General features: G+C 45.0%; 1 protein-coding gene across 1 annotated transcript in view; it reads left to right on the top strand.

Moving 5' to 3' along the window:
* Positions 1 to 404: 404 nt before the first annotated feature.
* Positions 405 to 25,478, top strand: part of LOC142564082 (protein CIP2A homolog) — a 46,241-nt gene continuing 21,167 nt past the window's right edge. Inside the window, exons 1-10 of the mRNA XM_075674923.1 lie at positions 405 to 780; positions 1,627 to 1,896; positions 3,791 to 3,885; positions 4,294 to 4,387; positions 5,977 to 6,099; positions 11,629 to 11,768; positions 14,417 to 14,495; positions 15,749 to 15,925; positions 16,423 to 16,579; positions 22,566 to 22,689. Of these exons, the coding sequence (XP_075531038.1) occupies positions 676 to 780; positions 1,627 to 1,896; positions 3,791 to 3,885; positions 4,294 to 4,387; positions 5,977 to 6,099; positions 11,629 to 11,768; positions 14,417 to 14,495; positions 15,749 to 15,925; positions 16,423 to 16,579; positions 22,566 to 22,689 (1,364 nt within the window). The 5' untranslated portion in view covers positions 405 to 675. The remainder of the gene's footprint in view (positions 781 to 1,626; positions 1,897 to 3,790; positions 3,886 to 4,293; positions 4,388 to 5,976; positions 6,100 to 11,628; positions 11,769 to 14,416; positions 14,496 to 15,748; positions 15,926 to 16,422; positions 16,580 to 22,565; positions 22,690 to 25,478) is intronic.

The following is a 25,478-nucleotide window of genomic DNA, read 5'->3' as shown; positions in this document are numbered from 1 at the left end:
AGGACAATATATTACAATTGTTAAGTATGTTTCACTTAATAGAAATGACTAATTTATAGTTTTAAGCACAATTTTGTTAAACCTTAGCTTAAGGTTGGTAACGTTGTTTAAAAGTTTGGCGCGTTCATTATTGTATAAAACTTTATGGGCGCGTTTGGCGTAACGCTCAGGTCGGACAAACGCAAGGACCATTTAAAGGTGAAAAGTTGCAGGGGAGCAAACACTCCTTGGCAGGGGCAAATTCCAAAGAGCAAAAATAAAAAAAATGGTAGAATGCTTAGCAAGTTACATCCATGGTGACAGGAGCTAATAGGAGGGTGCGAGATAATTTTTACAGGAGACATGAATGCGCACGAAAACAGACTCAACAGGCAACAAACACTATGATCCAGAGGCTGTGTTTTTATACGCCCGTTTTAACGCAGCCTTCAAAATTGGTGTAATAGGAAGCAACTTTGAATAGGAGGCGGAAGCGCTAACAAACGCGTCACTCAGGGTTGACCAATGAGCAATCTCGTAGTCGCTCGCTGCACGTTTTAAAATCCGCGAACGGTCCACGAACGTGGTAGCGAAATCGTGGTGCGTTCGTCTGTAGGTCGACGGCTTCATGTGAGAGAGGGGCGTCTCATTTCATCGTTGTCGTCGTGCCGTACGAGCCGTACGCACGCTGCTCCAATGGAAGTCGCCGACGTCGCCAAGTCGTTCGTCCAGTCGTGCACCCTGCAGCCGTCGCACGAGGATTCGACCGCCTCGTCGTCGTTCGCGCAACGACAACTAGATGCAAGTTGCTTTGTCACCGCCTTTGCTTTCGCATGTCGGCTGTCATGCTCGCGCTCATGCGGCACTGGAAAAGTAACGTCTTTGTTAAACACTGTGCGCATGCGTGGGTCGGTTCGCCTGCCGCGAACTATTATATATATTTCGTTGTTTACGAGAGCAACAACATTGAAAGGGACTCGGTAGTTCCCAGCCTCGGAGTGTGAAGTCGTCATGACGATAACGCTGACCACGGCCTGGGACACATCTTGTCGGCAGCGGAGTGGCCTTGAAAAAATAAAAATTGGGCAGAGCTCACACCACATGAGACAGGGGCGGGTTACTGAGAAATCGCGCTTGTGGGCGTTTTGTTCACTTCATGCAGTGTTTGTTTCACGTTCCCGTGTGCTGGCCGTCTTTGACACATGAATCCCTGTCACTAGGTGGGTATTTTTATAAATTAAAGGCTCATAGGAATTGGCACTCGTGATTTTAACATAGAGAACTTGGTTTCGATGGTTAAAAAATTAATTACAAGACGGCAAAGGAGATGTGGCACATGTCAGATATGAGCATCAGTGCTCCATCCATATTTATCTACAAGAGCGAATTTCATTTTCTTTTAATGTCTCGAGACCAAGGTAATCTATGTTCCTTCTACAGTATATCTCACCTTGTTCTATGATGCTTTGTCTGGTGGTTACCTTGCACGGCTTGGATGCAGTGAAACCGGGTGGCTATTGCTTGTATGAAGAAGGCTCTGTTACTTTAATGAAACGTTCAACTGTGAGCACGCCTTCGTGTGTCAGATCCCTTTGTCCCGCACGTTATTGCGCACCAGTTACAGTTACTTTTGTTTTTCTTCATCAGGTCCTGAATGGCTTGGTCGGCTCCCGAGACTTGGCTTTTTTCGCCAGCCGCAGCCGGCTGGCCCACGAGTGCATCACCTGCTGCATCACCATCCTGTTGGAGGTGCAGCCAAACCTGCAGCTCTCCGGGAAGGTGCTGACCCTGCTGCAGCACTTGGTCAAAAAGCCGCAGCTGCTCGAGTGGCTACGAGAGGAGTTCGAGCTGCAGTCGGCGCTCGTGGAATTCTTTCAGAGCGGGGCCATCGAGGACAACTTTCAGCTGCGGCTGCAGGTAGGTCGCCCGGGAAAAGATGCGTTCCTCCAGCGGAACAACTTACACGCGCCTACGGGGACAGAAAGCACAGAACAACCTCATGAGGGTCGCAAATTTGGCGAGTTGGCAACGATGCACTTGCGACAGGAACAAGCAAGGAACACGGGACATGTGCTGACTACAGGCTAAGTTTATTACATGGAAACGGCAGTGCACGTGCTCCCCCGCTTGCCATTCCTGCGACCCTTGCATTTGCATATACAGCCTGTAGCAGGGTATTGTACGCTAAGAATTTTAATCTAGCTGATATGCACGACTTCAGAGCAAAAATTCTTGTAGTGCCCTATCTACCTTGCGAAAAGGCCACTTCACCCTTGCACAAAGCTGTAGGAGTGTGGCTAGAAGGGTGGCATGATATGCTAGCAGCCCTTTCATTGCAGGACACTGCAGGGCTCTCTCAGATGTCTTGAATTACACTTGTCCTGTGTAAATTGAACTCCACCTATCTGAACTGCTGATTTCCTGATGCACATAATTACCTGCCATCCTTGATGGCAGTATTTGCTCTGGCACAAATTCTGCTACTGTAGTATACCACCACATCAGTGACATTCCACACGTATTTCGTTACATTACCTGCCTACATAAAGTGCTTCCCCTTGACTTGCCTAGATTGTCTATTTGCATTTGATCCATTCTCGTGCCTGCCAAATCCTAAATTTTTCGTACACCTTACAATTTTAGGATTGTTCTGTGAAATTGGAAACTTTTGAATAATGAATCAAATTGTCACTATTTGCAAATATAATGTTTTTTAAGTAGTTCTGATCCAAAAAATGCATACAAGAACTCACTATTCACAAATGTGAATAGCTTTCGATAGTTCTGAAATGTTTACAAGGAATGCATACAAGAAGTTGAGATAGTACAGCTGCCCTGATTTTTAATAATATAGCGCGAGCGTCGACTGAACTGCTGGTGAGCGCCTTATAACGGTGATAAGCGTGCAACAAGAGCGTGCAACAAGGCGAGTGCAACAAGGCAACAAGGCTCGTGTGCGAACTCTCGCCTTGTTGCACGCTTATCGCCGTTATAAGGCGCTCACCAGCAGTTCAGTCGATGCTCGCGCTATATTATTAAAAATCAGGGCGGCTGTACCTGTGCCAACCTGTTATGGCAGTGCAACACACCATATACCAGAGAGCTGCTTACTTTGGGCAAGTTTATTTCTGAAGCAGGTGAAATCGGCAGCACGTAAGTTGCTGAAAGGGTCACTTGGACCTAACAATGCTGTTGCTTCAGTCTGCTGTTTCTAGAACGACGGAAAACTGAGCTAGTTGGTAAGAATTCATTATGATTTTGGTGTTGCTGGTGTGCTGCATCTAAGAATAAATCATTGTAAATAAAGTTTGTTGCATCTTGCAAAAAGCGTGCACTGAGGCAAACTTTAAAAACTAATGCAAGCAACACCTCTTTCTTCTGCCGTTTGCTCATGTCCGAGGACTTTTATGCATTTTAATGATCACGGGTTGCCTGCCGCGGTGGCGTAGTGACTTTGGCATTGCGCTGCGAAGCCAGAGGGGGTGGTATTGAATCCCTGCTGCGGTGACTGCATTTCGATGGGGGAAGAAATGCAAAGACAAACGCATGCCGCGCATTGGGGGCACTCTAAAGAGCCTCAGGTGGTCAAAATTTATCCCGAATCCCTCAGTTCGGGGTGCCTCATAATCATATCGTGGTTCTGGCATGGGAATCCCAAGAATTTAATTCATAATGTTCGTAGGCTGGCGGGCTTGCATTATGCATTTTGTTGCTCTTGGGGGGTTTTCAACTATGCCATGTTGGCAACTTGTCGGTGAACTATCCGGCAACCCAGCCGTCGTTCCACATGTCCTGTGCAATAAACATGCAGGTCATTCACCTTCTTCGAGAGCTTTGCTACAGGCACGAAGTGACATTGACAGAGTCCAAGCTTGGCTACCTCAGTGACTTTCTTTTCAAACAAATGTAAGTTCAAAGTCACTATTTGCTTTCTTCTTTTGTTTTTCCTTTTACTGTTCAACCATTTGAAGGAAAGCTGTGTGAAATCATTGATTGGACTGTGTGCAACTGGATGAAATTATATCTGCATCATGTTCATTGGCGCTCATAATTGGTTGTGCTGATTGCATGGCACTCTCAGTGTTTAACTTTCAACATGTGGCCGGGCATTACATAAGATCTGCATAATTTTAAACTGACCAAATTGAACCAGCCCTCGTTGCAAACAAAGGTACAATGCTGATGGCACAGTTTTGATCTACATAATGCTATCTTATTTTTCGCTTCACCGCCTTGTCACTTTTATTACATAGTGCTGCGCAGTGCTAACACTCGCCTGGGGCCCTGCGTAATGTTTTGTTTCAAACGTTGCAGGGATTCGGGGGACCACGAGCTGTTCCTGCCGTGCCTAGAGCTTCTCAACCACTTGTCGTGGAGCACACATGCACAGAAGTACATGAAGATAATGGTGGGTACAGTTCGGTCTGGTACATGCTAGCCTCATAATAAGGAAGTTGAATTTTTCATAACCTTGAGGATAACCAAGGGCATAACCTTGGGGATAAACAGTATTTGTAATACATGTATGTGCTGATAATCGGCGAAAGAAAAGAAGTTGTCATCAAAATTATGCCGAAGAAACGCCAGCTTAATGTCGTCGACAGGCTATCAAAGGGTCTTCTTTTGATTTTGATGGCTTGTCAACAGCTTTACAAATGCACTTGGCATGATTCTTAATATGCAACCATGCAATCTGTGAGATCGCACGGTATCAGCTTGCCGGCTGCTGATCGATCAAGCAAAGTCTTGGGGCAAAATGTGCCGACACGTCCAGAATGTGACCGTTCGAGTTGCTCTTGTCAAGTTTTTGGCATTTGTGCTACCAGAATGCATACTTTGCACTACCGAGCAAACAGATGTTCACTTCGGCTAGACCTGATTATACAGTTTTCGCAGGGCATCGCTTACGCTTGCATTTTACGTGTTTGAGCGGCTGCTGAGGACTGCATTGAGTTTGCTTTTTTTTTTAACTAGACACGATCCTCGGAGAACCAACGAATGCCTCTCCCATCGACCTCCAATTACCCCTGTCTTGCGCTTGCCGATTCCAAGTTGTGCCTGCAAATTGCTCAATTTCACCACACCACCTAATTCTCTGGCGTCGTCGACTTTGTTTCCCTTCCCTTGGCACCCATTCTGTAACTATTAACTGACAGCCGGTTATCTGCCCCATGCATTACATGGCCTGCGCAGCTCCATTTCTCTTTCTCAACTAGAATAATTGCAGAACTTTGTAAAAGGGCACTTATACGTGTACATAGTCAATTTCCAGTGGTACAGCATTCTGCAGAACTATTTGAGTGTCTTTGCTGCTGTGAAGAGATTGATTATTAGGAGAGGAAATGTTGGTCAAAGCTTTGCAACAAAGCCTTGTGTAACTGCAGAGAATTCTGATTCTGACAGCTGCAAAACAAAAATTCAGCATGTACTTCTGCTTTGTTATTGCTGTAATTACTCAACAAGGTTTAGTTATTTGACGAACTTCCGTGTGACTAGTAGGGATGTAACAAATTGAATTTAGCAAAGTAAATCTAAACTGTTTCTCATCAATGTCAGCATGTAACGAATATACAGTTACTTGATATAGCGAAGTCGGTAAAGTCGGCAGTTTGCATCGCACATGCAATGCCCAAAAGGGTGCATCAACCATAAAGGTACTTATGTTGTATTTGTTTTGCGCATAGTCGTTACATGCCGATGGGTGAGAAATGTTTTAGATATGTTTCGTTATATCTTCATTCATTATGTCAAAGTTTGACTGTAGCAGCTTATGTTGAGAACAGTGTTTCAGATGGCACCACCTAGGGCACTGGAAAAGTGTTTTCATGGGCGAAACTTGCACGGAATCCGTATAGTATTGTCGGCGAGTACTGTTGCACTTCATTTTGTGGCCTGTGTTGATTGCTGGTGCAAATACTGCTGCGTACTGGAGCATCCTGAATGTTTGAAGTGACCTGTTACCAACCGCTTTCACATTCTTTTTTTTCTTCCACGCAGCCGCAGCTACCGGAGTTGTGCAGGTCGTTGGTTCCAAAAACCACATATGACAACAGTTGCGTGGTTATGCACACGCTGGCCATTTTCGCTAACCTCTCGCTCGACCAGTTCATCAGCAACAAGGTACTCTCTTCATTACCCCTAGTGGACTGTGTGAAACAATGTGTCCTGCATTTACCCAACTCTAACATGCCCCGAATTTAACAACCTCTGCATATACGTGGGTCACAAATTGGACAATCATGTGCACCCAGTTCAAATCTGGAAATTTCATAATGAGCAAAATATAGCGTGCTACTGAGTATAGCACTCGGGATGAAATCTACAGAGCTTACTTTTACAGAATGGTAATTTATATATAATAAGTATATAATAGCTGTGTCTTACCAGTACTCACCTACGGGGCAGAAACCTGGAGGCTTACTAAAAGGGTTCTACTCAAATTGAGGACGACACAACGAGCTATGGAAAGAAGAATGATAGGTGTAACGTTAAGGGATAAGAAAAGAGCAGATTGGGTGAGGGAACAAACGCGAGTTAATGACATCTTAGTTGAAATCAAGAAAAAGAAATGGGCATGGGCAGGACATGTAATGAGGAGGGAAGATAACCGATGGTCATTAAGGGTTACGGACTGGATCCCAAGGGAAGGGAAGCGTAGCAGGGGGCGGCAGAAAGTTAGGTGGGCGGATGAGATTAAGAAGTTTGCAGGGACGGCATGGCCACAATTAGTACATGACCGGGGTTGTTGGAGAAGCATGGGAGAGGCCTTTGCCCTGCAGTGGGCGTAACCAGGCTGATGATGATGATGATGATGATGAATTTATGCTCACTTATTGTTCGTCTTTGTAAATTTCGCAGTTCTCTCTCACTGTCTCTGGGCCGTTGCATGTCGTCCTCAGTGCGGTCTGCTGCGTTTGAGATTCTACGTTCCTTGAAACCTTCCACAACCCTTGCAGAGTGGTACGGTGGCCTATGCTTAAACTAACTACATTGCCCGTTCATCCTGTGGTGTGTGCAAGCTTGCACAATGCCAGAAATGTGTACAGTGGCTCTCTTAGTGGTTCTGTTGCAAATAGGTTAGCATAACAAGCAAATTCCTTCGAATGAGCTTTAGTACTGAAAGCAGTGTGTCGTTGCAAACATGCGTTGTTGGTAACGGCGATGCCGGTGCGCCGTCTCTGTCTTGTGATGACAGTGGTTCGGACTACAGTCGCCGACCGATAATGCAGACTTGACTGGGACTGCCAAAACGTCCAAATTATCGGGAGTCCAAAATACCCAAGCAGAAGTTACTTTTTTTCACAAATGGGTGAGGAGAGGTTTGCCCCATTCTTGGATTGTAAAAAAAAAAATAAAAAGTGCGAAGGAACAGGGGACAAAGAATATCGCATTTAGGAATGCTCACAATACTCAAGAAACCTTCCACTGCACTGCGTAAGCTCTCGAGGCCCTTCCTAGGTGTAACGGAGAAAATGTTTGTACACTACAACGTTCTCCAAATACGGCAGCTGGCGCAAATATTAGGCTGCAAAAGCGCAGGGCAGACCTCCGCACAAGTGCTGGCTTGCAAGGCGTGCATATTTCAGCTGCATTGCTGCCCATGTGCCAGTGACTTTCTAATGTGCAGCTAGCTCCTCAACAATTGTCTAGCAAAAAAAAATTCTAAATGCTGCTAAAAGCTTTTGTTTAATCCTCGGGTCATTCCTATGAAAAGATGAACATTTGCCATTGAATGTGACAGACGTTATGCGAGTGATGCTAAGGGGTAAGCCTCTCTGCTCCACTAAAGACAGCTGTCAACAAGGCAGCATGCAAATACAATTCTTGGACTCTCTTTTGTGGGATATTGCGCAACATGTGATCTGCAACCTGGCTAACGTGCTCTTCACAGAGCAGTGGAGAAGGATGTCTTAAGGAAAGAAAGGCAACCAAAGCACTTCAGGCTACGGAAAGCAGTAGTAGCAAAAAAAGAGTAGTGGCTACTACGTATATTCATTCAGTGTCGCACAGGCTTAAAAAAGTTGCAAGTAGATATGATGTTAATGTTGCTTTCACTGCTCCCAATAAGCTAGGTAAGATATGTGCTGCCATACAGAATAAAAAGGAGCGGGTAAAAGGCAAAAAACGAACAGATATTTGTCCAGTGAAGCACAATAAGAACAACAGTTTTACTGACTGTCATATGGGTGTGGTGTATAAAATTCCCCTTAGCTGTGGCCAGTTCTACGTAGGGCAAACGGGACGGTGTATCAATCAGAGGCTAATGGAACATAAAAGGTCGTTAACTGGTGGGTCGCCTTCTAATCTTTCGCTACATTGCCGAGATTGTAACTGCACGCCAGAGTTAGATGAATGCGCGATATTGTACAGGCATAAGAATGAAGATACGCGTCTTATGGTAGAGGCATGGCATATCTTTAATAGTGGAAGTGCGTGCGTGAGTCAGCCTTCGATTACTTTACATAAGGAAGAGATTAAGTGCCTAAACAGTTATCTCCCACGTAGACCGGCACGTGTACCCGAATAACACGTGGGGTTACCATTCCTGAGCTTGCGCAGATGAGTTTTGTGTCTTCTTCTTTTTTCGCCTCAGTGCTCCCTTCAGTTGATAGTCGGCGTTCGTGTTGTCCACTTCTCGACTCTTGTGTCCTGTCTGCACGCCTCACTTCTTTTTTGCATAATGAATCCTTACCAACTAGCTCAGCTTTCTGTCGTTCCACTCCAGAAGCCCCGCATTTGATAGGACATCAACAGTTACAGCTCTTGTGCCTTTTGATGAAGTAAAAGCTAAGGTACAACTTTGAAAGCCAATTTCTCAAAAGTGCTTTTCTTGCCTCCTGCTCAGCTTGTCCCTCTGATTTCTTCATGACTGTTAAGCCTATATTAATTACATTTTTGTTATGTTGTTCTTTGAAGGGCAGTTCAGGGTGTGACATTCTTGGTTTTCCAGTGTGACTTTTTCCGAATTAATGATTCAACTATTTGTTCAGTCTAGGTGTCTGTTGTAGAGTCGATCACCTCATAAATTATGAGAACTAAGAAAATTGTGTTGTAAATAAAGAGAACTAAGAATGTCACATACTCAACCTTTCATTTTAGAACACACAGTGCCTCGAATGAGTCTTGTATAACATTATGCAAGCCAAACAAGCTTGGGACAAGCCCAAGAGAGGAAGAAAGTTGTAAATAAGCTGCGAGGCAGTAGAACCTCGTTTGTATGTTTTGGGAAGAAAACCAGAGAAAAAGAAACCGAAAAAAAAAAACGTACGATCTGAAGTGACAAAAAATTTGAGGCTGAAGACATCTACGCAATGCAAAGTGTTGTGCAGATCGTTGCACATGAGACGTGCGTTGTGCTGTTGCGACTTTGGTAGCCAGAGACACGTTTTGTTGATTTCCTGTTGTGTAGTGCTTTAAGGCGGCGATGAGAAACCGAAGGGAAATCGAGCTGGCGGGCGACGCTGGTTGTCGCTGAAGTGAAACGTGGTGCTCGCATTGTGCTGCATGCAGAAAGGGATGGCGACACGTTTGGGTTATTGCTTACTAAATGCGTGCGGTATGCTATGAACGGTACTACGCCCCACGCATCGTAAAAGAAGTAGGCTAAGATGCTTATCGCGATAGGTTTATTTATTTATTTCACAATACTGCCGCTCTCAGCCGAGAGCCTAGCAGATGGGCGTGAACACTTTCTTTTCCCGACATAAATACATGTGCGAGCTACACAAAGAATGAAAAAGCAACAATATTCAACAAAATACAAAGGATAAGGTAGATAAGCTATACAATAGAACACTAAACAAAGCAGAATAAAATGAACAACAACCGGGCATATCATAGTCAAAGCGAAAACTTGAAGTATTTGGAAACAAACAAGTGTATACATTTTTTTTTCTAAGCACTGTTAGTTTAACATAAAGAGAACAGGGAACAAACATGAGAAATCGTTAATAATCTCTTGTGATGAGCTCCAGTTGTGAAACGAACAGGGATAAAGAATTTGTCGCTGTTAATGACGAGTTAAGTTGATTCCATTCTCTGATTACTCGAGGAAAGAATGAGTACCTGAATGCGTCATTAGAAAAGGAATACTCGGTTAGGGTATGTTCGCGTTGATGCCGTGTTATTCTAGATTGCGAATATGAAATGTACCGGGTGATATCAATTTTATACTGACGGTGCAGCATTTGAAACAGAAATTTTAGTCGACCTTGTTTCGCTCTCGTCGATAATGTGTTGAGGCCTGAGGAAGCTAAGAGACGTGAAGGTGTCAGTGGAACGATATTAGCTATGAATGAACCTTGCGGCTTTTCTTTGTACAGCTTCAAGTTTAGCTATGTTAGTTGCTGTGTAAGGAAACCAAATTGTATTAGCGTATTCTAAAATAGGTCTCACAAATGTTTTGTAGGCCAGAAGCTTAATGTTCGTTGGAGTGATCTTTAGGCGTCTTTTTAGATAAAATAGCTTTCGTAGTGCAGTAGTTGTAATATTAGTTATGTGTGTTTCCCAATTGAGGTTTGATGTCAGCGTTATCCCTAAATATTTCTATTGGTCAACCATGAAAAGAGGCGTGCCATTAACGATATAGGTGAAATGAGAGGGTTGCTTTTTTCTTGTTATTGTCATTGCCACTGATTTAGTGACGTTAATAGACATTTGCCACTGGGAACACCAGTCGGCTAGCGTGTTAAGGGAATCAGGGTTTTAATTAAGGGAATCAATGTTAAGGGTTTGGTGGCGATAGCTGTGAATGAGGCATGTGACGACCCGTGAGGAGATTTGTTGGTACAGGAACAAGAAACAGTGCGCGCAAACGTTTTCACGCGAGACTGGCAGGCGAACATTGTGTGGAAGGTGATGCGGTGGACAGCTATATACGACTCTCCATCGTGCGTGCCTCACATATTTTCTTGTTCACGTGGGATCTAGCGGCCAGAAAACATATAGTATGATTGCAGTTTGGTGACGTAGTGAACTGGCACCGAAAAATCGTGCTTCGCAGAAACGTGTGGACCGGTGAAAAGCGCAACTCTATTGGGTCGTTTTTGTGTTCTCGATCGTGAATGTTGGCGCCGGGAAATCACACATAACAGGATCACATTAGTGGCTCTACTAAACAACTTCAACATTTCTACAATAACATCACAGAAACATTACCACTACCTTGCCAATTTTCATCAGAATCCACGAAGAAACAAGGAAATTGATTTCAAAAGCCACGCCCCCCCCCCCTTCCCCCTCCCTTTGTTAAGTGTCATCTGTGATCAGCCCTTGCCATTACAATTTTGTCATTATCAAGCCGATGACTATCACCAGCGGCGTGTGGCCAGTTGACAGCCAGTCGGGAAATACTCCTACATAAAACAGGTATTCGGACACAGGCATAGAGAAACTTATCATACACAAATGCCGTCTTCATGCCATGGTGGCAGTGTCATTATCATGCCATCTTCGATTAACCATTGCCATGGTAACAGTGTCATTATCATGCCGATCGCTGTCGCGAGTGGCAGCCGGCTCAAGCCGGCCAGTCGGGGCACGCGCTTGTGTAAGAGAAGCTTTGTTGATACAAGTACAGAATTGTGAGCTTCCACCTCGCCGAGATCACTTCTTTTTATGTGCGATTGACATTGTCTCATTCTTTGCCAGATGTTCAGCCAGTCGATCAAGCAGACACTTCAGGTTCTCCTCTGCACGGTCGTGTCCAACAACCTTGAGGCCAGGAGGATAGCCACTGACATTCTGGAGGATCTGTTGAACAATCAGGAGCGCAGAGCATGCATGCTCAAGTGAGTCTGTTTGGAAAAATCCTCATTACTGAAAGGTGCGGAAGAACGGTTAAAGAGACACTAAAGAGAAATGTTAAGTAGCTTCACACTTGTATTGCTTTTCTAGAACTCCCTCTTTCTTTTTTTTCGCTGAAAGCCCAGGCAGTTTTACAGCAGTGTGACATCATGGATTTCACGGCACAGCAGACTTCCATTGATTCGACCCCACCCGAATGCCCCAGCCGGCACCTATACACTTCTAGGCACCAAATTTTTGTTATTTCAATCCTAAAATTGACTTTCGCCAAATAATTAGAACTGTACCGGTCAGCATGCATGTGCCTGACCCCTATGGTGAACCCTCGTGAAGCACCCTCGTGAAGAAGTATGAGCTCGCTCAATCAACGATATCGACCATTTTAAGTACCGGGAGCACTGCGTTTGTGAAGACACCAACTACTAGTGGCCATGCCGATCAATGGAAAAGGGTTAGGGATCCTTTGTATACTGATGTTGAAGGGTCGCTGTACCAGTGGGTCCTCACAACTCGTGTACATAATGTGCCTATCAGGGGGCCAATGCCAGCTGCAATAGCGAAAAACTTCGCTTTTCTTCTTGTATGGCTGAATCTTGAACCTGGAGGACACTGGGTCCAGAAGTTTAAAGATCAACACGGCGCCATTTATAAAAACGTAGGAGAAGTGGTGTCTTTGGACACACAGTTGAAGCAGCAGTGGCTACTGACAGAAGTGCCTGGCGTGCTGGAGCGCTACATAGAGAAGGACATATACAACTGTGACAAAACTGCTTTTTGTTAATGTTCCCTTTGAAGATGCATGCTTTTAGAGGATATCCATGCCCTGGTGACAAGCACACCAAACTTATGGTGACTGCGTTGCTGTGTGCTAACCTGGATGGGAGCCAGCGCCTGATGCCTTTCGTGACTGGGCAATCAAAGAAGCATGCTTTAAGAACCAGCACATCCCATTACGCTATCACAGCAGTAAGAAGGCGTGGATGACCCGTGACCTGTTCGAGGAATGGCTGCTCGAGTCGGCCGACCTAATTGAAAGCCAAGGGAGAAAAGTGATGTTGCTACTCGACAACTGTAGCGCACGTGGTGATAGCCCGAAGCTAACAGCTGTCGAGTTGATGTTTGTGCCTCCCAATATGATGGTAGGCCTGCAGCCATTGGACGCCACCGTGATAGCCGACTTTAAAACTGCTTCGGTGGCGCATGCTGAAGTGACTAATCTTAGTCATTGACTGCACAGCTCCTGGTTCGTCGGACGATGCAGACTGGCCCCCCTGACTTGACATTTAGCCTTTTAAAGGCCATGCACTTTGTCTATGGTACGTGGCACGAAGTGAAAAATGGCGGGCTTTGTGCGCCAGCACGAAACCCCCCACTGATAGTGAGACCAACACGGTGGAAGCTGCTGACACAACCGAACTCTGGGAGCACGTCGCTGCTGGTGAGGCAGGTGGTGCGTCGAAGAATTTTGACTGCAGACAGTGTTACCTTGTTCTATGATGAGATCACTGACGAGGCCATCGCCGACAGTGTGCTGTCACGACAGATGGCGGCGTTGTGTGATGGCGACGATGGCACCAGCGACAGTGACAACGAGATTGACAGTGGCGCTTCTTTCACTCTGACTTCGATGTCTACGCAAAGTGCACCATTGTCGATCGACTTGTTAATTGATTTTATGCAATCTAAAAAATTGCTGTCAGTGTTTCTGCAGCAGCTGGAAGCAACGCACACCGCGGTTGTAAAGATGAAACTGCCGTGAAAGCGAGTGCAGATATTATACTATTTCAGCATGCCTAATGCTTGACAAGCTCTGTAGAGCTAGAAAAATAACTTCTGTTTTTCACAGCCTACTTTCTACAACGTCTGTTCTGCAGTACTAGTGACAAATTTGGGTTTGTATTCATAAAGGTATGTGCAGCATACCTTTAAAAGGAAGACTGTTCGATGAAAAAAAAAAAACTCCGAAGGTCGACGGGACGTTTTAAGCCATCATAAGAGTGGAAGTTTGCCTAAAACTCTGAAGACCTGCTGGTAAAATTGTTAGGCGTCTCGTTGCTCGTATTGTTCGTGTGAAAATTAAGAGACGCCTGATGTGTCCTGTAACAGGGGCTCCTTTCTCCACTTGGTATGCCTGAGCGCATCACGCATGTGTATTGCGGCAAAGCTAGCTTTAAAGACAAGTACTGCCAAGTGAATCGACAGCGTTTCGGCGTTTTTTCCTGCCTTTTGTTTAATTCAACGCGCCGCATAACTCAACCAGTTCTGTTGGTTCCATAAGAATTGAATTAACAGAAGTTGACTGCATAACAAAGCACGTTGCAGATTTTTACTGACTTCAATATATCGAGGTTTAACTGTATCAAAGTAGTGAATGTAATGAATTTTGGCTCCCCCTTCAACTTCTTAATAACGACGTTTTACTGTATATACTTTGAACACTGTCCGAGGAGGCCAGGCGCAATGGTGAACCTTGCTATTGCTGTCACTGCTTAGCCCTTCGGGCAAAACTTGCAGTATGAAAATGCTCTATGCTACATTCTTATAGTCGGCATTGACAATTGTTATTGCATTTTGCTATCTCTGGCAGGAACAGATAAGCCACCACGCTTCTATGTTTTTTTTTTTTTTTCAGGTACCACAAAATGATGGTCTCCTGTGCCTCAAAGGTGGCCGAGAAGAAAGTACAAAGGGAATCCGAGGACTTACGAGCGGTAACGCCACATTATTTATTCAAGTTTTTGATCATGTAGGCTGTTGGAAACTTATTTTTGTGTGAATTGGTTTCATCTGGGCTTGTGATTTTTCAATTATACCCAAAAAGCGCAGCTCCAAAATTGGGTGTGTGTGTGTGTACCGTAAAACCTCTTCATATATTTTGGAAAAAGAAAACTTTAAACTCACACCATCCAAAAAAAACGTACAAACGGAAGTCAGTAAAAATAATATTGGTTATGCCCGAAAGGTGGGGCATGGATAGCGATAGGAATATTACACTAAAGTTGAACACTGCATTAACAAAATTGGCTGAGAAAGCAAAAAGTTTGCTTTTGCGAGAATTTTGCGGTTGGGAAATCACAGTACACACAGGGATCGCACTGAAAAATGAGTACTCTCAAAATTTCATTTGCTTACTTTGGCGAGCCTTGCTTGGAGCTCTCCAACACTGCACTGTTGACAGTACAAAGTGCGCCCCATGTGTTGGTCACCCAGTGCATGACTCTGCATTGGATGTGTCAGCATCTATGAGCAACTGCGTATCTGCGGTACCGAGCAAGCTGTATGACACCAGGAACACTGTCGCCCATGTTCCTGGAATACTGTCCCCCTGTTGATGCGTCTGTCCACTGGCGAGTTGCGCGAACTCTTGCAAAAGTTGTTTGTATCCCTAAAGATGATTGCCCAAGGACACAAGCATCTTGCACCAAATCTCCGTCAGACAACGCTGAATCCTTGCACAATGGCTGTTGGGTGAAGGCAGCTTTGGTGCAAGGTACTGTAACTGGCTGTAACCAGTGAAATTACGGCATCAACAAGCTGGGCACATTTGGCAACTGTGGTGAGATGCGGCATCCAAAGCCACAAATATTCAAGCGGAGGGAAACTGTCATTCTACTTTTATTTTGAAGTTATTGCGACAGGTAATGCGTCTGTTGCTCATAAATGCCCATAATTCACTTTGCTCCTGCTTTGGCATGCTGAGAATACTAGATTGAAGAGCACAGCTGGTGGCCTAAAGAAAAACTATTGCAGAGCCCCTTTGAATGGCATTGTTGAGTTGTGCTCAGACTGGAAAATTGTGCGACTAGTCAATACACACGCACACACAAAAAAAGGGCAGTTTTGCTTGTGTGTCTGCACTGATTTTTCCAAGAAGGCAATGTACTCACATGAATTAGTAGCGACATCTTCCTCTGATCGGAAACTTGCATTTCCTTTCTTCTTTTTTCATTTCGTTCGCATCAAGACCATCAATTTTCTTGCGGTCATCTTATCGGTCCCCGAGCTTCTGGAAGGTTATGTTGCCCGAACGCCGAGCACGATTGAACCACTTCTGTCTCTTCTCGTTGCTGCTGTGGAGGAAAGTGTTGGCTCCCTCGACATGGTACACACGAGCGTCAAGCTGGTCACGTTGCTCACCAAGGTTTGTGGCATGATCTGTGCTCTTTTACACCTTTATGACCATTGCCTTACGATCATTCTCACTGCCATGACATTGCTATTACCTCGTGCTCAATGTCTACACATTATTTTTCTACATTTTTGCATGAAGCAGTTGCGTGGCTTAAGATAATTTGCTCATAAAGGCATGTAAAGGGAATTTAATTTCCAGAAAGTTGACCTGTTTGTTGTCATGATATGCAAAGGCATTTGAAACTTGATATAGCAAAGTTGATAAAATTGGAACTTTACTTCGTTATATTAAAATGCTGTTGCATTGAAATTCGGCCTCGCTTTAAAAAAGTGCAGATATTCACCTATTTTTCTTACATGGAAGGGGCCATAAAAGATTTCTGAATGACGAAGCAGTCCCCCCCCCCCCCCCCCCCCCTCCAAGAAAAAAAAATTTCCTTTCTTAGGAGCAGCCTTTACTGCAATTTTAGACCTGACACCGGCTGTACTTCCTCCTGTCCGTTGCAGGACATGTGCGCCCAGAACCTGCTTGTCGCCCACAACGCACCTGTGTCGGAATTCCTTAAGGCTGTGACGGTAGTGCTGGTAGCCCTGCAGGACAAGGAGGTTGACAGCCTGTACTTTGCCCCGGAAATGTGCTTGGCCAGCCTGCGGCTCTTTCGCGGTGAGTGGTGAGGGCCAGGGGTGGTCTTGGGGTTGGTCTAACAAAGGGGTGGAAGGAACACCTTTTTTTAATGAAGCTGTACAGGAGCCGTTCTGCAACAATTTTTTATGCGGCGGTGGCAACATGCAGCAGTGCGGTTGATATCAAGTATTGGCCGGAGCACAGCCTGCATGGCAGCTTTTAAGCTACTCTATGACCAGGCTGTAAGAACATGAAAGCCGGCTTATAGAGTTGGGGCGGTGTACAGGAACATGTATCAGATACAGAGGAATGTAGAAGTAATACAAAGCAATATGCCTGGATATACAGTCAAAGAACAATTTTTTTTTTCAACTGAAATAATCGAAGCCACCACCGCTGCCATTTTGATTATCTCTTAGCCTGAAATTGGCACTCTCATACGTTGTTCCGCTGGCAGCCATGGCCACCGTAGCCATCTGACGCTCTCCATCTGAGACATCGTCCTATGAAATGGTGCATTTCCTGCATGCATTTGTTAATGCGAAAGCATTAAATGGCTCACGAGGCGGACAATCCGGCGTTGTTAGCTTTGCCACATAATGGTCCGAAAAGGCCACGAACCCTTGACCTTTGGTGTTAACTAATGTGTAGTTAACTAAGACCTAGCTAATTAAGATACGGTAGTTAAGGCACTCAAATTCTCGACCTTTGTTGGGAGCCGAACCCTCGACTTTGTGTTGTGGCATAATGTCTAAGCATTGCGCGGTGGTCACCACATTGCTTTCACATTCATCCACGTAGGGATAATTAAGTGCCCCTTAAATTTTTTTCCAAATGTTTTCGTGGTCCCTAGGGAGTCCAAGAAAATAACATTTGAAGAGGATTGCACTGTGTATAGCAAAGCATTTGCGAAGTCTTGGGCAGATTTCTGGCGATGACAGAACTTCTGAAAGGCTTTGAAAGGCTGTAAAATGTGTCCATCCCTAACAGAGCTTCAAAGACTTTCAGGTGTGAGTTGCTCAAATGTGCATGCATCTGCAACATGCATTAACTAGCCCCCCAACAAGTATTACTCGGGTCAAGTAATAAGTTTTCATTTTGTAATGTCACTAAAAAAAAAGACGTTATATACTGTATCCATTCTTAACCAAACGCTGAGAACTATTTCTTTAAGTTATGTAAATGCATGCCTCCAGAAAAACGAAAAGACATATATGACATTTGGAAGGCTTTGAATCCAAGACATCATGCTTGTTTTTATCACATAGCCCATATTGTTTTTTTTTTTCTCAATGTCAACATGTACAGATACAATAAACATCAGATAACAAATGTACAGATAACAGATATAATGAAGGTACTTTCATGACACATGCAAAGTCATTGTAACAAACTTTGACTGCATATGAGCTATTTCCTAAATTTATTGGTTTAGGGAGTCATAACAGACCTTGGGAAGTGCCGGGAAATTCCCACTTTCTTACCAGCATCTAGCACATGGACCACTGCTGCCAGCAGACAGTGTCACTTTTAAAGGGACACTAAAGGTTACTATTAAGTCAACGTGGACTGTTGAAATACCATCACAGAAACCTCGAAACGCTTGTTTCGTGCCAAGGAGAGACTTATTTTAAGAGAAAATGCGTTCTGAAGCGTCCGCGTACCTCTAGCGCAGTTCAAATCGCCCGCCCTCCGATCGAGGAGTACTGACATCATGGTCTCTAGTGACGTTGCGCCATCGGTGAGTAGAACGGCGTCCGCAGACGGCGCTACGGCTTTTCTGCGCAAAACGCGAACGCGCGGCCAGAAACAGAGCCAAGACAGAGCCGACAGCAGAGCGAAAGCGGGAGTATGGTGGCTAGCGGAAGGAGAAACGAATTACGTCCCACATTACGTCCCACGGCACACGGAGAGTCCGTTTTCGTTAAATTATAGGCTGCGGCGAGCTCGCAGCGTTGTCGGCGTGGTCTATGAGAAGCGACGAGCCTTTTCGCACTCGCAACAGGGCATAAAAATGTGCGAATCGACGCAAAACTCGGCCTAGAAACGTGCTTCGCCAGAGCCAGGGCTCAATACGACCCAAGCTGGCACGACCCAGATGTCGTTTCCCGCACCGCCACCAGGCGCCGCTACTATACCTCAAACTCCAGCGCAAGACGCCCATAAGCTGGTACTTCATTCTATGACGCTAACTTCGACGCTCGTCGCAATGGACCCTGACACCGACAGATTGGCTCGCGATGGTGGGCTTAACTTCAGCGATTTGAGCACCGACGAGCGCGACCTGCTGCTGAGGGCTCGACTGCCGGCGTCGTTGTGTACTACGACGGCGGCCTCGACACCGGCTCTCCGGAGCGGGAAAGCAACGAGGGCTTCCCACGACATCACATGGACGTGGCATTCTCGCTGCTTGTTCCAAATGAGTTTCGCGAGCCAGGAGAACCCTCACAGCATGACGCGATAACGAAACTACTGAAACTCCAAAGCGTGCGCGGCGCAGAGTCGAGCGCGCAGAGTCGAGCGAAAACGAAACCTTTCGAACACCCATATTACTGAAGGGTAACGTCAAAATGTTATTTTTTCTTAGAATCGAATAGACGTAGACAAGTAGCATTTCTTTCCATCTTATAATCGAATTAAACCATATTTTTAATACGAGTAGTTGAGTATTAGTAACACAAATTATGAGGAGTCCTTTCGTCATCGGGCTAGTACCGGAATGTCGCTGGGGGGTCTCAAATCGTGTCATGCATTTACCTCAATTTCTCGGTTACTAAAGCTCTGTTCGCGATTATATTGACGCCTTAGACGTTCTAGAACATTGCTCTACCACTTTAACTTGAGTTTCTGGTAACCTTTAGTGTCCCTTTAAAGCAGATGGTTTTTGCTCTTTCGCTTGTTTTGGAGGGTGGTTGGTTCTCGTCAGACTATCACTGCTAGTGTAAAGAGTCCGATGCAAAAGGCGCCTGCTCTTGGGCACAATTGTGACCGACCGCAACTGTTATATGGCTCCTTAGGGCGCTTTAGAGCTTTGTAGGCATCTGAAGGTTTAAATTGGGGTGCTTTAGAGCATTGTAGGCATCTGAAGGTTTAAATTGGGGCGCACATGCTCTTTGGGGCGCTTTAGAGCTTTGGAGGCGTCTGAAGGTTTAAATTGAGATGCTTTAGAGCTTTGTAGGCGTCTGAAGGTTTAAATTGGGGCGCTTTAGAGCTTTGTAGGCTTCTGATGGTTTAAATTGTGGTGCACATGCCCTTTGGGGCGCTTTAGAGCTTTGTAGGCGTCTGAAGGTTTAAGTTGGGGTGCTTTAGAGCATTGTAGGCATCTGAAGGTTTAAATTGGGGCGCACATGCTCTTTGGGGCGCTTTAGAGCTTTGTAGGCGTCTGAAGGTTTAAATTGGGGTGCTTTAGAGCTTTGTAGGCGTCTGAAGGTTTAAGTTGGGGCGCTTTAGAGCATTGTAGGCATCTGAAGGTTTAAATTGGGACGCACATGCTCTTTGGGGCGCTTTAGAGCTTTGGAGGCGTCTGAAGGTTTAAATTGGGGCGCTTTAAAGCTTTGTAGGCATCTGATGGTTTAAATTGTGGCGCACATGCCCTTTGGGGCGCTTTAGAGCTTTGTAGGCGTCTGAAGGTTTAAATTGAGGCGCACATGCTCTTTGGGGCGCTTTAGAGCTTTGTAGACACCTGAAGGTTTAAATTGGGGCGCTTTAGAGCTTTGTAGGCGTCTGAGGGTTTAAATTGGGGCACACATGCTCTTTGGGGCACTTTAGAGCTTTGTACGCATCTGAAGGTTTAAATTCTTATCTGGCGCACTCGGTAAGGACAGCCCTCCCTTTCTCTCACCACCTTCTCTCTCTCTCTTAGCTGCAACTGGAGAGGGCTTCGGTGATGAGAGAGGAAGATGGCAGTTGCCTTCCATGCCGGCGCTCACACTGAAGGAAACAAAACACACATGGCGACTGGGCCTAGATGTATAGCCACGTGTACTACTGCTACACATGTGCTGGTTAATGGCTCTGTTCTACGTATACAGAATTACACAATGAAAAAGCAAATGCTTTTGAGCACATCATTGCATTAATACTAAAGTGAATAGCTTTCTAGAAGCATTTGGCTTCTAACGATAACCATTGTCAATAGTTCCTGCACAATGTTCTGGTGTTCACATTCGAATCTGAACATAATAAAGTGAATCTAATATGTTTCTTGGTGATAGTGACATGTGATGAGCATACAAATACAGTAAAACCTCATTAACATGTAGTTGGCGGGGAATGTGGATCAGGTATGCACTAAGAGATGTAGCAATTAACCGACGATGGCAGATCAGCGGCTATGGACTTAATGCCAGAAAAAGTGTGTTAATTCTTACTCAAACACATGCAGACAAGTTTTATTTGCAAGCAGGGAGGAAGAGGTCTGATTTTTTACTTGCTGCTGTGGTGGCCTTGCAGCGATGACGGCATCCTCAAACTTAGCAAGGCCTCGAGCCAATTTCTCCCTCAATCCCCCCTCCTCTGTGAATATCCTCATGGGGGTCAGCGCACTGGCTTTGTTGGATACGGGAGGGCCATCATTCACGTCATCATCTGTGATGGCGACATGGAAGTGCTGCAAGAGCATTAAACACATCATAGCTACCATGTATTGATGTCACTATGGGTGGGGAGGGGAGGCCGGGAAAGGTCTGTGCACCGCGATTTCGCTATCAGTGGTCTGCGCGCATGACATTTCACTGTTTTCATGCTTGTATGCACTGAGAAATGAAGTAAATACTACACACTAACCATCTGGCATGCATTAAGTGACTACAGCTTAAGCACTCTGCCAATACATTATCCTCAGTGGTGACAGGGAGGGAGGTTGATAGTGACTATATTTAAACCAGAATTACTTCTTAAGCAGGTACATACCACATTTGAATCATTCTACTGTGCCCTCGATTGTAACGCGCAGTTATATTACCGCCAGCATATTGTCACGTAGTAGTGACAGAAAAGAACACAGTATAAAAACTGAATGACGAGTCTAAGTTTTTATTGGGCGAACCTGTGCCCACAAAAGCAAGTTACACTCAAAGCACAACGATAGCAATGAACATAGTCGGTGATTGTCGAAAAACTGATCTGTGGGTCAAGTGCATCTGCTTTTACACACGAGCCATCGAAGGTTCCAGAGTAATCGCTGGTGCCTGCGGCTCTTCAAGAAAGTACTACCGAATTCAAGTCGTGCATACAATCGCTTTACAGAAGGTCCAGCAACAACAGACAATGGATAGAACCATCGGTAGCATTCTAGGAACTTCTGATATGTGCAAGTGTGTCCTGTGCTGAACGATAATGTTTTACATTTGTTAGCGGTGAACGGTGGTCACCGGAGAAAGATAAAGAAACACATGTGTCGATATCCAAAAAATAACATGGTGCTGATTCTACTGCGCACATCAGTAACAAAGCCTCAGTTAATGCGTACTTTGTTGAAACACTTTTATGGAGCATACAAAGGCACACAGACACATACACACAGCTGAACCTTAGTAGCTATCGGAGTCTGGTGACACCTCCTTTTCGCTATTTACCAGCCACAGAAAGTCATCTTCAGTTCCATGTGATGCGTTAGAAATACTGCATGTATGGCAAACTGGAAAATGGCGATAATGAAGGCAGGAAAGGAATGTCCATTCGATGGCAATACAGCTTGCTACCTTGCATTTAGCTTATTTTTTAGTAATAAGTTTTGTTTTTGATGTTGAGTAGAATCAGTTACGATTGGAACGTGCTTGCGAATTTGAACTCTCTTTTTGGCCAGTGAAGGTGCGCGTTGGAAGCTGCAATACGGTAATAACGAGGTTTTACTGTATATGCTTATAGTGAATATTGGTTGCAATGAAGGCATTTCCATGTCGGATGCAGCTTCATAATGAGTCAAATCTCATTGTAGCCAGATTTGACTAGAGTTAAGCTCGAAATAATTCAAGCCTAGAGGTAATGGAAAATACCTGGCATTCTTTTCTTTTCTTATACGCAGCTCTTACTGACTCTGGTATCTGTGGAGAAACCATCATCAAGCAGTGTCTCACGGTGGAGCACATCAGGGCCCTCCTGAAGCCTTATCTCGCAAAAGACCCTCAATGCGTTCAAGATGCATGCACGTGAGTCTCCAATCCAGGTTTTAATGCGTTGGCATTAGGGTACTTCAGCCACTTTGCGGGGGCTATTTATGTATGTTTCTATGTACCTATATATGTTTGTATCAACCCGTTTTTCCACCTACCTGGGTAGTTCGTGGTCGAATGGGTAGCGCATCGGGCTTGTGTGATTATTGGGATCCAGAGAACCATTTCTCGCAAGCAAATGTGGGCCATATTCGGGAAGTGTTCCAAAAATAATTTTTCTAGCTTTCTCATCTTTATCTCCCCACTTGGTACCCATTCCCAAAATTATTCTCGTACGAAGTGCTGAAACCTTTAGATAGTAGGAGGCACCAAACAGATAGATAAATGCGCCCCTTTGTTGCAGAGAAGCGCTTTGGCGCAGGTATTAAAGTGGGACGTATATGTCCCATTGTCCTGCAAAGGGCTAAATCAATCAACAAGCAAAGATAAGTACCTACACCGCCCTAGAGCAAAGGAACGCAAAAAGACAGATGAGACAATTTTCTGCACCGAAGAGCAGCGCCTTCCTTGCTAGTGCCATGTTGGCTCTCGGACATTAAACCCCATGGACATAACTGCCAACATTGGGGCTTCTAACATCAGGAGATTTAAAAGGGGAGAGAGAGGGGGGTGCGATAAAAAAAAAGCTTTTTTCTGAACTGCAGCAACATCATAAACGGCTCTGAATGGATGTAGTACAACTCTTAGACGTCTAGGGGCCTGTATGGGGACAGAAGATGGCGCATGCGCATATGGACTATAATTAAAGAATGCGTACTAAGGCTCGTTATGGTCTCATATGCGCAGTGTATAAGGTTAGTGAAACGAGGGCTGAAATCGTCACAACGTAGGATATGGCTCTGAAGGCATCACGTATGCTTCAGTGCAAACCACACGTGGGTGTGACAGAAAGGATGGGACATAGTTCTACACCCGTGTGTGGTTTGCGCTGATGTGTACATGATGCCATACCAACTAACCGAACATTCCGTCCTTTTGGGCTCTGTAGGCTGCCAATACAGTTATAAGCTGTTTTGGCGCCCGTACTGCGATCAAGGCGAGTGTGTGCAGCCACTTTCCATTTCTAGCATGCTTCACTGCACTGCTTTTTTGTATGCTTTACCGCACAACTTGAGTGGATTGAGGCAAATCCGACTTGAAGGAATCAGTCGTTGTGCAACACATATTAGACATTTGCCTCACGAGCACTCCTCAATGCATGTCTTGATCTGAATTTAACCGAGTTAGTCTAGCTGGAACCATGTTGACTACACACAAGCGGCTTGTATTTAAGTTACATGTTGGCTAGATAACTAGTACATAGTAATTACCATGAGGCTGTAGTGCATGACACTTTTTGTGCTTGGGTTGGGGCAGTTTTTCAAGAGATTAATGTCCTTGGCCACACAGTCGTAAGCCTTAGCCAGGTTTTGGGAGTCTCCCGAGAAATTTGTGAGAGTTGGCAGGTATGCCATCAGGGAATCAATCACTAATTTACAAACTGTGAAGTTTAGTGCTTCACATATAATATATACTTCACTCTAGCATTGGGTTTTGAGCAAGCCAGATATGTTTTTTTTGCTCGTCTCCTCGGTCATATCTTTTTTTGGTATGCAATAAAACCTAGTTAATTCAGATTTCACGGGAACGAAAAAAATGTCCAAATTAACCCAATGTCAAATTATCGAGGGTGTCAAGACAACAATAAAGATATGCTTACTACGTCAACATGCATTTATTTACTAAATGAATTGGCAAATCCTGTTTCTATTTTGCACAAAAGCAGTGTGGAAGCTGCACTTCTCGACATTTCGTGACTGATTAGTCCTCGTAGTGGCGAGGGCCTCGCAACTTCCCTTCGCAGTGCAGCTGCAGCCCGTGTCTTCATCTGAGACGCGTATTCACCACCATGTGCGCATGCTGATTATTCTTTCGCCAGGGAGCTTGTCGCCAACACATTGTACGTCCATCGCGATACAGCCAGTGCTTTTCATCCTCGACAGCTTTGCACCGAGTTGGAACGAAACTACTCTTTGCTGCAACCGCTGCGGAAGAAACAGCGGCTCCTATCAGCGCGATCATGGATGGCGACTACGCAGGCTTCCTTATTGCTGCTCGCTGACAAGTTTGTGGCAATGCAGGAGAAAGCTATGGAGGCAATGCGCATCCAAATGAGAGCACTCCTGAAAATAGTTCCACATTCCCATCTGCATGGGTTTTAGCTGGGGAAGAGAAAACATAAACATCTTATTTACAACAGCAAAATAAGACACAATATACCACTGAGTGGTAGATTTAATCTAATTTTCTGCTTTTCTCTTGCACGTTTTGGCACATGCGAAACTGTTGTACGTTGAAGCTACTCATATTCAGTTATCTGCTCCAAGAAACCAAAGGCGCTGTCTAATGCTGCCGGACTACTTGGCGCAATTACACACTGTGGATGCTCTGCCCCTGTAGCTTCCCTTCATTGCCATGAAACGCTGTGCATGTGTATAGCAGCTGCGCAAAGCGTGTCATCATGTCAACCTTTCAAAGCTGGGGAGTGGCGTTTGGTCACCACCTGTTGCAGGTTTAGTTTCATACTCGAATCTAATGCTGATGTGATATTTTAATTAATGTTTGTGAAACTGCCCGCTAGACTCGAGTGACTGTGGTACTTCTTTACCTTAGATTTTATATTGAAAGCCTGTGCATTATCTCTGCTGAGCGTGTCAAACATGTACTCCCACAGCAGAGAAATCTGCGGCAGGCTTCGTGCGATGGCACAAAGACGTTGCTTGGAT

Source organism: Dermacentor variabilis, chromosome 11, assembly GCF_050947875.1.
Source record: "Dermacentor variabilis isolate Ectoservices chromosome 11, ASM5094787v1, whole genome shotgun sequence".
NCBI classification, from domain to species: domain Eukaryota; kingdom Metazoa; phylum Arthropoda; class Arachnida; order Ixodida; family Ixodidae; genus Dermacentor; species Dermacentor variabilis.
The sequence above is the reverse complement of the archived record's forward strand: the minus strand, read 5'-3'. Positions and strand labels throughout refer to the sequence as shown.